Source organism: Apteryx rowi, unplaced genomic scaffold (assembly GCF_003343035.1).
Source record: "Apteryx rowi isolate R43461 unplaced genomic scaffold, aptRow1 scaffold_77, whole genome shotgun sequence".
Lineage (NCBI taxonomy): Eukaryota > Metazoa > Chordata > Aves > Apterygiformes > Apterygidae > Apteryx > Apteryx rowi.
In genome coordinates, this window is record NW_020451060.1 from 2,384,135 (window position 1) to 2,401,284 (window position 17,150).

At 36.9% G+C, this 17,150-nt stretch overlaps 1 protein-coding gene across 8 annotated transcripts in view; it reads right to left on the reverse strand.

Annotated features, from left to right (window-relative positions):
- Window positions 1-6,349: 6,349 nt before the first annotated feature.
- Window positions 6,350-17,150, reverse strand: part of CDC14B (cell division cycle 14B) — a 39,207-nt gene continuing 28,406 nt past the window's right edge. Inside the window, exons 13-15 of one of the 8 annotated variants that reach the window (XM_026088501.1) lie at window positions 13,918-14,034; window positions 10,274-10,339; window positions 6,470-10,023 (exon numbers count right to left, since the gene is read on the reverse strand). In XM_026088501.1, the coding sequence (XP_025944286.1) occupies window positions 9,984-10,023; window positions 10,274-10,339; window positions 13,918-14,034 (223 nt within the window). In that variant the 3' untranslated portion in view covers window positions 6,470-9,983. Of the gene's footprint in view, window positions 6,442-6,469; window positions 10,024-10,273; window positions 10,340-13,917; window positions 14,035-17,150 lie in introns of those variants that run through there. The other 7 variants (XM_026088503.1, XM_026088506.1, XM_026088502.1 and 4 more) reach the window with 7 other exon arrangements.

Here is a 17,150-nt window from a genome sequence, read left to right on the forward strand (position 1 = left end):
GGAGTGATCTTAGTTTTAAGACAGCACAGGCACTTTTAACTGATAGCTGACTATAACAAGCCTTGCTTCAGTAACAAGCTGTAATCTGCAACTGCTTTGAAGATGTTGAAGGTGAAGTAAAATAATAATTTTGATATAAAGACAGAACCGAACTGTTAAGGAAGCTTTCTATTTTTAGCAGGAGCAACTACATGCTAAAATGTCTCTTGCCTTATCAAGAAGTTTGTGTAACACTGAGGATGAAATGGGATGGTCCTTTCCTTGCAGCTTTAACATGATTTCTTAACCTGAGTCAGATACCCTAAGTCTTTCTCTGTCAAAAGGAGTATTCAGAGTCATTCTCAGGAATCTGAGAGAAACGAGCGAATTGTACCAGAAATGATGAGGGAAAGAAATGAGAGGAGAACTACACTGGACATACTGGAAATGGCTATCAGCCACAAAGGAGTCTTCAAATTCCTGCTCAACTTGGACTCTGTCAGTTTACTGGGAAAGCAGGATGAATATAGACTTTTCTCTTTTCCTCTTCTTTGCCTCACTTTGTTTTATACCATTTCTAAATAATCTCCTTTGAGAGCAAATGGCAGATGAGACTTGGGGTGGGGGGGAAACCTGTTACTTTGCTTTGGAGTAAGCTCTAATAAGAGTGACAAGTGTTTAGAAATTCAGAGTAACTCTTATCTCAGTGGTAAGGCTTCATGCATTTAGGATATAATCCTAGGAAAACCACTGTTTTTTCTTGTTTGTTTCTTTGTTTTTTTAATATGATCCATACAGTGTTTGCCCAGACTTTGTTTGCCCAAATGGCCCTTCTCGTATTGTTGAATTGCACTATATGACAGTTTGCTGTAACATGAGATTTTAAATTCCAAAAAGAGCTCATTCTAATGGCATAGTGATAATCTGAAAAACTACAGTAGAAAGAATGTGCAAAAGCAATTATGGGAACCAATGCTGCTGTTTCTTGAACTACTGAGCTGGATGAAATAATGTAAAGGACTGTTTTACCTTGTAGGAGCAAGTTACTACTTGAAATCATTGCAATTTACGATTTATCTGCTGTTGCTCTTCTAATAGGTGTCTGAGTGTTTCTTCCCAAAAGGGCAATTTTCATGATTATGAAATATAAGTGATCCTGCCTATGGAGCTCTTGGAATTTTTTGCTTGTTCTTCCCCTCCATGTCCCCCTATTCCCAAGAGATAGGGAAGAACAAGTCTGACTTTCTTCTTTTTTTTTTTCTCCTTTTTTTCTTTTCCGTCCTCATTTGAGTGCCTGGAGAGCTTCTTTGGAGGACTCACTTTTACTTTCCATCAAGTTTTCAAGGTGTATCTTTTCTAGTTGCCTCTTATCTTACTAACTTTTCTTTTTGCCAAGGAAAGTAATGAAGTACTTAAAAGCAAACCCTCGTTTTTCTACTGAAAGTCTGAAGCTTGCAGTTGATCCAGTTCTGACCATTCTCTGCGAAGGTGTGAAAGGATCATCTGTATGTTCCAAATTTGTACCTGCTGCTGCAGAGTTGCTGTTTACTGCTCTAATGTTGATCTGTTTTTTAAAACAATGACAAGTGGGTTCTATGGGGAGTGCTTTAAAGCAGTTGTCAAAGTGTATTTGTAAAATAGGCAATTTAGTCAGCAGATTGTTTAAAAACTCCTGCTTAAGAAAAGAAAAAGTGGGCTGGTTTTAAGACTTTCTGTTTAATCTGGGGAGGTGAAAAAAAAAACTTGGTGGGAATGAGGTTTAGGATGGTTTGTTACTATTCATTAAATCAAGTGTGTCTTAGAACAGATAGGCATGACTTTTTTTTTCCCAGTCAGACTTGAGTATGCTTTGAGAGTTTCCCTAGTTGTTGTTATCTAAATATAGAGAAGAAATTAATTGTTAAGTGGTAGCAGTGAACTTATTACTTTGCCTAGCCCTGAGAAATGAAGACCTTATTAAACCTTRGATATGACAGAACATTGAGGTTTAGATACCAAAATAGCTGTATCTGTTCTGCACGTGTCTGCTACTGCCAGTGACTCCTCGTTTAGCTTTACCTTCCCTCATGTAAACCAAATGGTAGTGTGTGTAAATATATTTGCAAAAGCTTGTAAAATGTGGCCTACCTCTTAAAGAATGAATAGTGCTGCAGATCTCAATCATGCTACTCTTTAAAGCACTACTACAAGGTATTCTGCTGTTAGTTACTCTAGTCATCTTGGAAAAACTACTGCATTTCAGTTTCATGTTTTAGACTAATATAAGTTACTCTGAGCTTATACAGAAAGGATTGTTTCTTAGATATCATACCAACACTCTCAGCTATAAATGGCATTATGTGGTGTAGCTGAAACATACGTAGTATCATGGCATAGGACTTGGCAAGAGTAGATTCCTATGAGACTGCCTTTCAAGGAAAGTAGAGGAGGACTATCTGTGTTTAATGTATGAAGATAAAAAGACTCAGCAGCAAAATGCCCTGGGAGAAAAAATTAGGTGATAAATAGGGATATTAAGCTGTCAGAACCACTGAAGCAGCCCTTGGGAGGTGATCTTTCAGCTGTTACACTTTTTATATGTGAATACGGTGCTAGGGGTTAGGCACAGCCTTTGGGCTTAAAAGAACAAAATCCTTAGCCCTCGAATGCTTATGTCATTAAGATGTAGTGCTGAAGCCATTCATACTTTTTTCCACTTGAATTTTCACAGGGAGACGTGCACATATAGACACACTTGTATACATTTACACTCATATAAACTTTATATAGTGTTGAAAACAATATAACATTGACTCGCTGTCACTGGACCAACAATTGAATTTGAAACATAGTCATCTTTTTAGAAAAAGTACCTTTCAGTCACTGAATAACAAACATGAAATTAGAGCTTTTCTCTTTCAGTAATGTGTACTGGGCAAGTTACTGAATAAGCTAGTGGGGGGGTGGTTGTGTGTGTGKGGGGGGTTGTGTGTTGGGGGGAAAGTTTCAGTCTTCGGAAGAAGTAACAACTGCTATGTTTAGGCTCTATTATTTAAAATTTGATTTGAAATGTATTAAATCTTCAGCTGGGGTTTATTTGTCTGCAAGCAAATGCCTTTCTGAAGATGTGATGCAACAAATATTGCAGACGGTTGAGCCTTCAGAGCATCACACACTTGGCCGCACTATGTTTGAGGCAAACTAGCCCTGAATGGTTTAAATAATGTTTTTGCTCTCCCTGCTTGAGTAACCAGTGTAAATATCCATATTCTCCATTTTCTTGTCTCTGCAATGTTTTAGTTTTAGCTAGTAACAGGAAACAATAAGCTGCTGTCTGCTGTTGGCAAAGGTAGCTCCTCTGCCTAGATGTGTACAGTAGTTATCATCACTTAAATGAAAGATATTAAGAGTTTCAGAGCCTTGCTGAAAGATAAAAATAGCAGAAACAAGGTATAGATTTACTTTGGTCTCTTTTAGCAAGGAAAAAGGGATTTTTTTTTTAATGTAATCCAAGAGTTCTGAGCTTGTTAATGCAAGTTTTTTTTTGTTTGTTTTTGTTTTTTTAATATTTATGGATTGAATGCTGTTTTCAGAGGTGTTGGTATTTCAGAGTATATGGCATTACTGTCAGGACCTTGGATTTTTCTTGGCTTTAGAGAAGGCTCGGGGACTTGGAAGCCCCAGCTATGGGAGGAAAGGTAAAAGCTAGCAGCCTTTTCAGTGAAGCTTCCCTTTGAGTGAAAAAGAGCTTTGGATGGAAAATGCCTCATCAGTGGGGGAGGGAATTCCTCTAATAAGGAAATAAAAAAAAAACAACCATTAAACAGTAATTTACTTACAAAAAAAAAAAAGTTGGTGTGAAAGTGGAAGGGATGGGTAAAAAACTTGACTTTGAAGAAAAAGTGACTACTGATTTCCATTGCTATCTCAGTAACCCTTTCTTCACATGCAGCAAATGGAGGCTGGTGAAGAACTGTTACTAGTAACTGGTGTTACTGGTATTGAATGGGGTATGTGAAGGGTGTGTTCTGGCACTGGAAATGTTTCCAGCCATACAACACTGGGAAGCTTTCATTTTCTGCTCAGTTTGGGGGCACAAAAATGGGGCATGTTTGCTGCCACTTTGGTGTCACTTGATGGAGCAATTGTATCTGACAGAATAGGAGCTGGTGCAATTATGTGTGGACTGTGCGTTTCAAAAAAAAAAAGAAGTGTGGGGGTTGAGGAGCATGGCTGTTTGCTAGTAGTTAATGTAGACTCTTAACATACAAAATGTGAAAAATCCATTGTGGGGTTTTGGTGTTTCTTCAGGTGCGTGAGGCGCAGCCCTGCCAGAAGCAGCTCTGGCCACAGGCAGCGGTGGGAAGGAAGCGGCCAGGGCTGCCTGGCCGGTGCCTCTGTCCTGGCAGTGCTGTGCTTCTGCCCCCACCTGGAGTTTCTCGCTGGAACAGGCCTGCGCACAGCCAGCGGCCTGTGTTGAAAGCTGCTGCATGGGGACAGCAGAGCTGTTGGGATTTTCTGGCAGAGGGAACTGAGCAGGAGATTCTCCAGAAGTTTCTGGACCTGTGAAGGTAAAAGGAGAGAGTCCTCCTACCTGTGGTGGGTACTGAGTAAATATTTAGCCCTAGAAGCATGAAAGTTTGGGAAGAATAGTGAGAGATGAATCTGGTTATGGCAGAACCCAAACTTGGGCAGAAACTCAGGTGGGGCCAGTGGGAAGTTGCCTCTTTGTGGAGGGTGGGGTAAGGAGGAGGCTGAACTCTCCTACAGAGAAGGAAACCAGGGGGATGCCCACCCTCTTCTCGGAGGGTGGCATCCATGCACTGACAGAGGTAAGCGTAAGCCCACTGTGGTGAGAAGGGGTATGCTACAGCATCTGCCTAGTGGATATCTTCCTGCCATTGGCAATGTTCACTTTTAAAAGGCTACTTTGTGTTTTTTTTCCATGTTAATAATAGCCACTGCCAAGGGTAGTCTTCTAGCTGCAGGACCAGCTTCCTCTGTCCGGTTAGAGCACAAGGAGTCTGGGGCTGACCACAGGGCCTGCAGTAACTGGAAGAGCTGGGATGCAGAGGTGTTAACACGACATGTGTCTGTCTGTGTGTATATGGGCACGTGTGTGTGTGTGTGTATGAAGATGGAGGGGTAGGGGGTGGGGATACCTGAATGACAAAAAGCTGGGACTATGTGGGCAGCACAGTTTTGACTCAGGTTTCAAGTGGTCTTAGGAGCCAGGAAGACCTCTGTCCTGCCAGTGTGGTCTGCACAGGTAATATGAGGGGGGTGGGGGGGCTGAACCAGGCCACAAATTGTGTTTAAGGAAACAATTTCCTCTTTTTCCCCCTGCAAAAGCTGGAGGAAAAAAACAACTTCTCCATCAACAAACTCTCAATCACTTAGGCTTAAGAGAAACTACATTCTTTAAGCCCAGGTTTAAATGTTTCTAAAGGCATCACAACACTTCTGCTACAGTATTCTTTCTCTGCTCCTACGTGGGCTATGTAGAAACTGTAACACTAAAGTGGCTAAATAAAGCCAAATAAAAGTTTAATCAATTCTGGAACTGACTGCAAACATTATCCTTGTAGTGCTATAATGTCAATGGTTTTGACCTGGGCCACTGTTCAGGTGTCTTCCTCAGTAGTGGTTTTTAGGTTGTGGGTTTATTTTGGTTTTTGTTCTGTGTTGGTTTTTTTTCTTCCTTGTTGCCAGTACTGCTGAAATCTCCGATCACAGTTTAACTGTGTTTTGTTCTAGATAGATGTGTGTGCTGATGTTTTCCCAGGCAAAGTCTTTCAGCAGGCAACTAGTTTGCCAGGAAAAGACAGTTTACACATTTGTGCAAGTCTAAAAAGGGTTATTGCATACCAGTGAAAGCATAAAGAGATTCTTCAAGCATAAATGAACATCTCTCACTTCCTGGAGCAAGTGCAGAGAAAGTTTACTTGTTTGTGAAACAGGCTCTGCTTGAGAGATGCACATTCTGCCTTTTTTAATGTGTGCAAGGTAAGGGTGACTATAAATGGTAATATATTTTTCTGAAAGTATTAAAAAAAATTAATGGATTAAAATGGACCAACATCATTTCTTCTTATGCAAAAAGAGTGTTCCTAAAAGGAGATTCTCACTTCTGAGAATTTTTTTACTTTCATGGTAAGTATCAGTATGTAGCATTTAACAACTCACTAGTTTCCAAAAATGACTACTACACTATTGCAGAGGAAGAAGGCATTGTTCTAGCTGGACCTATGGTGTGCGAGTTTCTCTTGGTTTATTATTTTGTTTATTTTACTGGTTAATAGTATCCCCATAATTTTTGAAATTGGAAAAGGTGTATCTGTTAAGGATTTGTGCTTTAATTAAAGATTCTCAGGCAGGTGAGTTTTTTTTTTTTTTTTTAAACAGAACGTATGTTATGAGTTGAAGTGTCAGAGAAGTTACTTATACAAATATTATGTCTTCTGTTCTGGGTTTTTTAGAATGCTGGAAATAAAAGTGAGAAAAAAAGTTTTTGATTATTATCTTTAATTTTACACAATTCATGTTTACAATTCTTACTATTCAATATTTGGTATAAAACCAGATACAATATGCAGTATTTTCAACTGAGACACAAATGCATATTGAACTACTTAATAATACAAGATAATACGAAGCTTTATCTTAAAAATACCTTCAGCAAAATAAACTCCCATTCTGTCACTCAATCCAAGTTAAAAAAATATGATTAGAAATATACAATTTAAAAATAATCAAGATGAACAGTACTGATCAGTCAAATTTTAGAACTTGATAGTCTGTACATGAGTTTATACAAGACAAACAGTCTGCAAACCATTAATATAAAAACTGCAGTGCAACAAACCAGTGATATCACTCCTTTTTTTCCATTTAATGCATGAGTCTACAAATCTTAATTTTTGTTTTTAAAACAGCAGCACTTCCTCTATTATCTAACTGGGGCAAAAGGACAAGGTCTGGGCTTAACTTCTGTGCAAGTTACTGATGCTGTGATGGAATCCAGCAGTTATTTGACCCAAGATACTATACCATTTGAATATGTCACATACTTTAGAGTAAGAGAACAAGGGAGAATCTGTCTCTCCTACAAATTTGAACAGAGGAGGAGGAATTAAAAGGTTAACCAAAACTACTAACTGATGACAGCAGAAATAACTTACTTCCTTCAGCAACTCCATGCTATACCTCCAAAGCAGCTGCTAACACACATTCCCTTTGGCACACAGTATTTCACAACTCAAGACAGACCTAGAAGCAAAGGACTTCCTCACCCATGCCCACTCTTTATAATTGTACTAAGACAGCTTTGGTGCAGTGTAATAAAAATGCAAGGCAAAGTATTAACTCAAAAGTGCAAATTAGGCAATACCATTAGGTGGGACACTATAAGGTAATGGGTTAGTTTTCCATATAAGGCTGTTTGGAGAATTCAAATGCAAAATGCCAGTTGATGTTCATGTGTTTCTGGTAAGACGGACAGTGGTGGAAATGGTAGCCTGGAACACATTCATGCAGTTTTGCAAACATGCAGTTTTGGTTTAGCTACAGTTGCTACTGTAGTTAGTGTTTCTTATGCATTTCTTAATGCAAATTTATTTCTGATGTTCTGATAAACCTGGAAGTGCTAATGGTTCTGCTGGTTACTTAAAATGTGCTGTTGGTTTTTCCTTTTTTCCTCCCAATGTTCACTTTTTGGATAGGTATGTGGAAGGGGTGTGGAATAACCTGATTATTTGCAGGTAAAAATACAGATACTCAGACTTAGTTTCAGAACAAGAAAAGCATACTTATTGGAGATACTATTTTTTAACTCATTTGATCCAAATATGATATTTGTTACTTCTGTATCCAATATTTGCAAGTATCACAGTATTATAAATCGCTTGCTCTCAGTTAGCAGAAATTCTACATATCAAAGCAGCAGCAGAGGAAGGGCAAGCCAAAGGCTATAAATCTTACTAAATCTTTCTTGTTTTGACTCTCATCCTCCCACCTTACTGGTTTTATCCTTTCCTTCTGCCTATTAAGACTTGTCAGCAAGTTCACTGACAATTTCCAAGATAAGAATTTTTAACAACAACTACATAGATTTACTTTTACACAACATACCTACTATTATGGTCACCTACAGATCAGCTTTTGGGACAAATGGCTCATTAAAAAAAAAAAAACACCAAGAAGCTTTAATCCAATAGCAGGGTGAATTCTGTCCCTTTCTTTTAGGTGCTTCTTGTAAATACTAAGAGGAAAACAGGAAGTATTTTGGTTCCAAGTCTCCCTGGTTCTTTATTTTTTCACATCATATAAGTAAGTCTTTTGTGTTTTCTTTGTATTCATATTTGCAAAATTAAAGAGAATCCAAATTCAAAGATCCTACCTGTAACCTTGCATGTATTCCACACCCTGTTCACCTTCCAACTCATGATGTTTTGCCTAATCAAAGAGGTGTATTAAAGCCAGTGTGTGGTTCTCATATTTTTTTAAGAAATTAAGATTCCTATTAGCAGGCTGGTGGTTTTTGAATGCCAATATATATGTATATTGGAACTAGTCACTGAACTTGCCTGCTTACATTCATAGAAAGAAAATCTCCCCCCTTGAAGAAGTTGTTTATATCTATCTTTAAAAACTAAGATAGTAGTCTATTGCTAAAACATTTCAGATCTCTCCATTTCTACTCCTCTCTAATATGACTATCACCAAATTATTAGATAAGTGTATTCTACTTAAGGGTATGTGGTAACAGATCTAGTCTGAGGGATATGCAGATATAAACTTAAAGTTGGCAGACAAGGATTCATTGTTGAAGAGTAAGCCTGCAGCTTTCACAAGGTGAAAAAGGGTAGGGAAAAAATGCTGCCAGTGTTTGAAGGAGTCTCAGAGCAGGAGAAAATTTAAGTCTCAACAGATGATTGCTCTAAAAACTACATTGCTTTTTAACAGAGGTAAGCTGTAGTTTTTGAAGTGTTAATCAGATGTTAAAAACTTGTTTTGAAATAGTTAGTTCATTTTAACATGATGGACTATACCTGCCCCTGAGTTCCACTACCAGTTTCAGTGGTCCTGCAATCTTATTTTCCCTTTTTTGTGCATTGCACTCATTAGCGTCTCAAAGGAAGCTAACAGTGACATCCAATGTTATCAAATGTACCAATAAAACCTGGGAAAAATTCTTACCTTTTAGGTATAGTAAAGAGTTTCAGCAAAAACACTTGTAAATAGGAAAGGAAATAGTAATGACATTTCAATATGATAGCACTGCTTTAAACGGTAAACTGTCCCCCCCCCCTTTACAATCATACCAGATTTAAAGCAATTACAACTAGTTAAAACAGCCATTGGTTGTAAACAACTAAAACCCTATTACTACTAAAAACAAGTTAATTGCTTTTAGTTTAGTTTAAAAAAGAAAACAAACAACTCTTGAAAATAAAGCGCTCTTTGGTAGATGATAATTACTTTATATACTCAACATGACAGCTTCATAAAAAAGCTTCATACAAAATAAAATAGGACAGCCAATTAATACAGGAGAGTACCCACACTATAAGAATAAAAACTTTGCAGTTGAGTTTCACTCTCTATTGGAGACCTCCGTTCAAGCCCAATCTGAATGGACAACACAGATTTAAATATTTTAAAAGCTCCCACCTTCTTTTCACTTCTGGTGGTCAGCAACTAAGTGATTGCCATCACAATTTATAAACATGCATCATATGTATGAGCAAGCCCTCTTTATAATAGAGAGCTTAGGTACTTACACCTGAGTCTAAATTTACACAGTTAGATTTTGTTGGTTTTGTTTGAGGAAGTGTTTAGCACATTAGGAAGCTGTCTATTAAGCCTGTTGACAGTTCATTTTATTCTACAAATCAGACAAGATTTTCTGTTTAATCTTTGCTGAAAAATGGAGCATCTTCTTTTTTGAATTGCATTAAGTCCTTTCTAGTGATATCCCTTTCATTCCTGAATATTCTCTTCAACACTGGTTGCTTATTTGAAATTTAACGCAATACTGTTCTAGTCCTTGGGACGGATTGGCTGCTGAAATGATAAAACATATATTTGAGGAAAAAAGTTAAATATATTCTCAAAAGTCAGTATTTCAAGCAAACATTTCTGGCAATGTAAAATAAGCCAACAATACTTCAAAGAAAGAAACAGAATACAAACTTCACTGCATTCAAGAACAAAGCAGTTATCAGTTGTAAAGAAAGCACAGATTGGTCTGATTACAGACAATACGAGAAAAGGTTCAGTTTCATACAGAAAAGCAACAGAGGATTCAAAGTACCATAATTTCATTAAGCGCATTTGCTGTAAAGCATTCCTTTTCCTTCTCTCCCTCTGAGGTATCAGACTGTAGGAAAAGTAGAAAGAATAGTAAAGAAATATTAATTTTTTTAAAGCTGGATTTAGATTACACATAGACAAAGCTCTGAAATGCTGCAGGCACTTTTCAGTTAAACAAGGGAGCAGAAGGCTGCTTTACAATTCCCAGCAATGCAAAAGCATAGATTATCAAGGTGTATTCCTCTTTGTTAGTTTTTCTGATATACCTCTCTAGCTAAAAGAAGTAAAGGAAGCTACACAATACAGTTTTCATACATTTTTCCTCTTTCTCCCAGAGTAACAACCGATTCTTCTTTTTCTGTAAAAACCTAACCTCCATTCCACTGAGTACCACTACCTACCAAAATCCCATCACGGAAGTCCCATTTCTAATCAGTTACTTGTTACAGACACAATCCTAATTTTGTAGTGTGCAATAACAAAAGAAAGACTTTCATTTGTGTCGTATTGTGATTCAGTTGGTTTGGAGATTTGCTGGGTATCTATGGGAAAGGGAACACCCTGTTGTCTGGGACACACAGGTTTCCCTTTCCAGCACAGATGTGGGTTTGCTATGTCTCTCTCCTGATCCAGCTGTAGGAAGGAGGATGCTATACCAATCTTCCAAGTGTTTTGTGATTGAACTGGACAATGCTTGTTTATGCTAAGGGCGAAGATTTGGGGATTCTACTTCCATCCTATTCACTTTCCAGCTGAGATAACACATTGTTTTATCTACTACAAGTGGTTAAATAGCAAGAACATGAAGAGGAAAAAAAGGAGAGGAAGTAATACATTTGTTCTTAGAGTGATCTGGTACATGTATATTGTCAAATTACAAACTCTGACTTATCAGTAAGTAGCGTATTTACAAGGCACACATCTTAACTGGAGAAACAAGATTTAGATAAAGGGCATCCACAGAAAAAGATTATGGAGAATGCTCTAGTAATGTGACTTTCTGCAGTTCAATGATAGTACTGTTTCAGTCGCAAGACATTATGTATTATGTTCACTGGTGCTATCCTTCTCAGATGGCAGCTGACATCTAGATATGTTCTGTAAAGGAAATGCAGTGAACATTATGAATGGGATTGAAACTCCCCAAGATCCCTTTGCAAAACCAGAAGAGTATTTTAGCTGTAAAAAGCTGTTTTGGCTGGAGATAAGATTCATTCTGGATACATTCTGTCTGGGGGATGAAATGGCAAATGAACTCTGGATTATATTGCACTAGGAAGGATCACAAATGTAATTTAGCTACAGTAAGACATGACTAAAAGGAGCTACAGCATCAACAAATGAGATGATTCATGTAAAAATACTGAAAGATGATTCCACTGGAACACATCAGACAAAAAGTAAAAGAATGAGGGTAGATGGTAATGTCAGAAGTTTGGAGAAGGCAATAGGGTCCTGAGGAGAGAGAGACATTGAGTTAGGGCAAGATCTCAACTTTCTAACAATAAATATAGGTATTCTCTTCTACCTTGCACTACATTTGAATGGGAATAAATCAGTTTGAACACTATAAGGTTACACAAAGTGAATACACATCAGGAAATTTGAATAAACCTCAGAGAAAAAGAGAGAGAAAAAGCTAGGCTTAAAAAAAAATGGAGTGAGGTTTTGTCAAATACCACAGGGAAAAAAAAAGAACACCAATAGGATAATAGGAAGGCACTGCATTATTAAGTCCATGAAACTGTACAGTCATGCTCAAACACTCTTAACAAGCACCTGCAACCAATTAGTCCTCTCAGATGAGAAGATATTAAAAACTCTAGGACTGTGACATAACTATTTAAGACAACCTTGCTGACAGGACCAAGCATAAATTGACTGAAATAATTGTTTTATCTCAAAAGTCGGAAAAAGAAACAGTATATGAAACGAAATTTGGGATAGAAGTTTTAGAAAATACATTAAAATATCACATACTTTATGAAGCTTGAGATCATTCAAAACACGATCCCTGGTCCTCAGTCATAAATGTGGCAATACACCTGAAGGATTTCTTTTAAAGTATTTGAAATCTTCCATGAAATTAATTACAGGGATGTTGTTTCCTCCTAAGAATAGGTATTCTCATCTTTCACAACACAAACATCCACTCCAAAATGCATTTTCCAGGAACTGACCATGTCTGTTCAATGACACATGTGCATGTATACAGCTACCAAGAGTTGCAAGGAGCTTAAAACTGGGAGAGGCATGAAGAAAAAGAAGAGCAGCCAGAATCACAGCAGTCAGTCTGGGCCAAAAACTGACATGGTAAAAACAATGCGAAAAGGAGACAGATCAAGAAAATGCTCATAAATACTCAAGGTTCTAGTAAAACATGTATTTCAGGAAAAAGAGGTTTTTTTTTACATATTGTTATATGAATCAAGAGGTAACTTATATAGCTGCTTTTGAAAATTCTTTGACTAGCATATCCCTACAGGCTGCTATTAAATACAGTGTTTCCACTGCCCAGTAGAGAGGACTTTTCCTAACTCCTGTTATCTTCAAAATAAGATAAGGACAGAGGAAAGAAAAGCTAGGGGGGGGGGGGGGGGGGGGGAGCATATTTGCCACCTTTTAGCCTCCTCAGCAAAAAGAAGTTTCTCTTCAGCACCTGACAGACCTGTTTGAAAGATTTTCACTATAAGCACAAGACAAATTCTTGTCATTTGTAACCACTGGAAATTGCTCAGAAATTTACACCATTTCATTTAAAGTAGGGCTTAAATCTGCTTAACTGGCATTTGCCAGTTTAGTATAGCTTTTCTGTAGCATACTGATGTCTGCACACATGAAAGCAAGACAACACCAGGAAGGAAATAATGGCGTTTTTATTCTTCTAATCTAGGACTGCAAACAAAGATTAAAGCTAGACCCTCAGGCTCTTCTTTGGTAATGCCTGGGAGATCTGACCTGCAGGGTAAGAGAGCTTTAGAGGCGCATGTGTGCGCACACACAGCCACCCACCAGCATCTGCAGAAGCAATACGCTTGCAGCATGGCTATATGCTTCCTGGCCAAAAAGCACTTTCAGTCATGCACAAATCCATCCAGTTTTAAATTTCCTTAAGCTTTACAACACAGGTTTAGTTTAGATTTCTAACTGCTCTTTCACTGCAAAATCTCATACCAATATATACATTCACATCTTATACACTTCACCTTTCCAATATCCACAGCCAGACTGTTCTATCTCCTGCATTTCAGTAGTCCATCTAATTCCTCTTGGTTTTGATTTAAAGTATTAATACTTTATTCAATACTGTGAGCCACTTTTCATCCTCTTATTCCAGGCAGGAATTTGGTAAAGTATAGCTTTGCATTATCTGAATTCCTCACCCTTCAGTAATTCTTACTAACATTAGAAATCACCATATAAAATTCTGAAAGTTGAAAGACTCAGCAACATAAAAAAATGACATGAGATTTAAAGCTCCAGATATTCCTAGTACATGACATAAAACAGATGAGTGTCACTTGCTTCTCCTTACTAGGAGAACGTGTTGAACTGGGGCAAAAGCCCCTTGCAGCAATGGATACACCCACTCAAAGTATTTATCTAGAGAATGGTGTCTGGATCTTTAAAGAGGGTAACTCTCACCTTTTTAAACTGTTTGTTCTTGCAGCAGACCTGGTAGTTCTTTTAGTAATGTCTGTACAGTCAGAAATGCTAGGTTCAGAGGTTTTAGTTTTCTGAACACTGGACTGTAGAATTACTCTGAAAAGAGTAGGAAAAAAGAAAGATTACAAAACCTGAAAATTTCTAGAAAACCAGTGAAAAGAGGATATCACAGTCGCAGCATAGCTAACAAGTATCATGTGGCTTTCCACTAATCATTCCAAAAAGCAAACTGTTCTGCCTGAAGCATGTAGCCTTCTCTTTATAATGCCCTTGTAAAAATTAAGTTAATGCAAGTTGTTTTATTATAATTTTTTTCCCCTTTCAAAAAACAGATTAAATAATAGGCTGGGATTTTCTTTTAGGTGTCTGGAAGACAAAAAAAACATATAAAACGCATATTTTAAGGATATTGTAACAAAAGGAAAAAAAGAGCAAATCTGAAGGATGCAACAAAAACAAATGTTATTTTCCAGACTGACCTAAAAAGGAATTTAAAAAACAAAATACAAAAAAAAAGTAATTCAGTTCCTGAGGACCAGGGTCTAAATGTCCCACTATCAACCATGAAAGATTCCCTTGAAATACAGTAAGCTGGGAAAAACATTGAATGCGCCAACATAGAGCATTTTGCTCTAACAGAGAATGATCACACCACACTTAAAACCCAGCTTCACACCCCGGCTGTGCTCAACAGCTTCTCTAGAGTGATGTATTGATTATTTCCTAAAAAGGTGGACAAACCGATCCTAGTGTCAGCATGACTAATGAAAGAACTAGAGATTGTGAAATGCAAATAAATCAATGTTTTTAGCCACTAGCCAACTGATTTGTATGGAGATAACATCTTTTGTATTCTTATATACTTGTAGTAAAATTATCAAACTAAGGAGATAAAAGTGATGACAGGTCAATGGTGTCCACAGATATCTATTTACTGCAACATCTTATAGGTCTATTCTCTAGTCATTCTATCTGTGTAAGCTTCTAACTATAAACATATTCATCATTTAAGACATTCATGTAATTTAGAAATTCATTCTTTTTCCTCATGCAGAGTTATTAGCACTCTAATTTTCAGCAGCTTCACTGAGTCCATCTGTGTCAGCAGATTGTATTAGATTGAAAATCAAAGCCTTCATTAAGTTATATGAACTTTAGTTTGGTTGCTCAATACTCTGAAAAAGACTGTTTTCAAAGAATTCTAGATATGAACATAATGTGGAATTTCAGAGCAAGGAGGTGGACTGGCATACAAGGAGGAAAAAAGAAAGTCAGTATTTTCAAAACAGATTCCCCTTTCAAAAGGCAATTACTGAAAGCAGAATCAAAAAAATCCCCCAAAACAAAAAACCCTAAGCTATCACTGTTTTATATGGGTCTGATACTAGAACTAGTGACAGAAAGAATCCTCAAATGTGTCTGATGTAACACAATTTCATTTAAAATCCATTCTGTACTGTATTCCTCCATTCTGCATCAGTAAAGCTGATCAGTAACCTTGCTTACCACCTACTTTTAGATTGTTCAGGAAACAGGTGACTACAGAACCACAAAGCTGAAGTATTTTAAACTTCTATTTGAACAAATCTCTTAATATTTCAGACTTGCAAAATCTTGCAACTTAATCTGTAAGAAGTCCAAACTAAACAATCTTCTCTTCCTCCAAGATCATATAAGACTGCTGTTGCAAGGACTACTATAAGGCAAGGTTAGTTTTACTGTAAACACAACACAGACAAAATTGGAGGAACATAAACGTATTTAACTTAGTCAGCTATTTGTGAAGCTGAAAACCAAATAACAGATACCTTCAAAATTGTAGAATGCTTCAATAGACAACATAGGTTCTTCTAACAAAAATCTATGGTAACCAGCAAAATAGTTGAAAACATTGAAGTTCACTTTATATCTTCTATTGCTGTTATGAAGCAATTCTAACAAGTTTTAATATTAACAATTCACTTTTCACTGGCATGATTGTCATACAACATGAACAGATTCCGGGCTCTTGCATTTTGAATTAAGCTTTGGAAATAATACCAACAGCGAAAGAGCCTGGTGTTGTATCTTTTATCTGTGCCACCAGCAACTTTGAGGACTGAATGTAAGGATACAAAGCCTGCTAACCCTGTCATATTTAGTCATTGAAATATGCATATAACCAAATCATGTCACATGCTGGTTTATTACTGCTTGTGGAAACAGAAATATGGAAGAAACATATTTTCTCCTTAAATTTAACACTAAATATGTGCTAAGAGGCACAAGCAATCTCTTTTCTTGTGACTCCCATTCCTCTAATACTGCTTCACTACAGAGAAAGCTGTAGAATTTTTGCAATATCTGACTCAATAAGGCAAGGTACAGGAAATTTGTCACACTTTACAATCCTTCTATTTTACACTCACTACATGGAGAAATATACAGAAATTAAGCTACATATTTGTCCTGGAAATCAGCAGCATTTTCAAACATAGCAAACACCAGATCCAAATCAAAATAATTTGTCTTCATAAAGTCTTGATTCTTCTTGGCTTTTACACTTTCCAAGGTTACATGTTTTAAAAAATAAATAAAAATTTAGTGAATATTTATATATAAATTTAAATATATAAAATTGATTTCGAAAACTAAATGTATATATAAAATTATATACTAAATTTTATATATATATATATATATATATATMTATATAAAAAACAAAGCAAATATTATTGGAGCTTGATCTAATCGTTTCTCTTACAGGTGTGCATTCTTCCCATACACTAGAAGTGCAGAAAGGATGTCAAGTTCACAGGGCTTAATCCCCCATAGCCATCTAATATGAACTAAAATATTACAGAGTGTTTGATATCCTCTTGCAAAAACACTTGTTGACATAATACAGAGATTCAAATAAAGGTCGTTTTATTTTGTGTTCAGAGCAAATGAAGAAATTAAAAAAAGTTCTAAATGGGAAGGTGACTAATAAAAACAGTCACCATATACAATTCCACTGTTCCAGCCACAACATCCTCCTCTTAGCACTGCTGTATTAACCAAAGTGTAGGGAGAGAAGGAGCTGGTTTACAGGTCAGCTAAGAGTCAGCTTTGAGCACGGCAGAACCTTTAATGTCACTTGCTCTTTAGTTGTCCTGGCATTTTTACTTGTAAGTGATATAAAACACCACACAGCTACCCCAAGAGTAAAGACTAACTGAAATCCCTGTTAA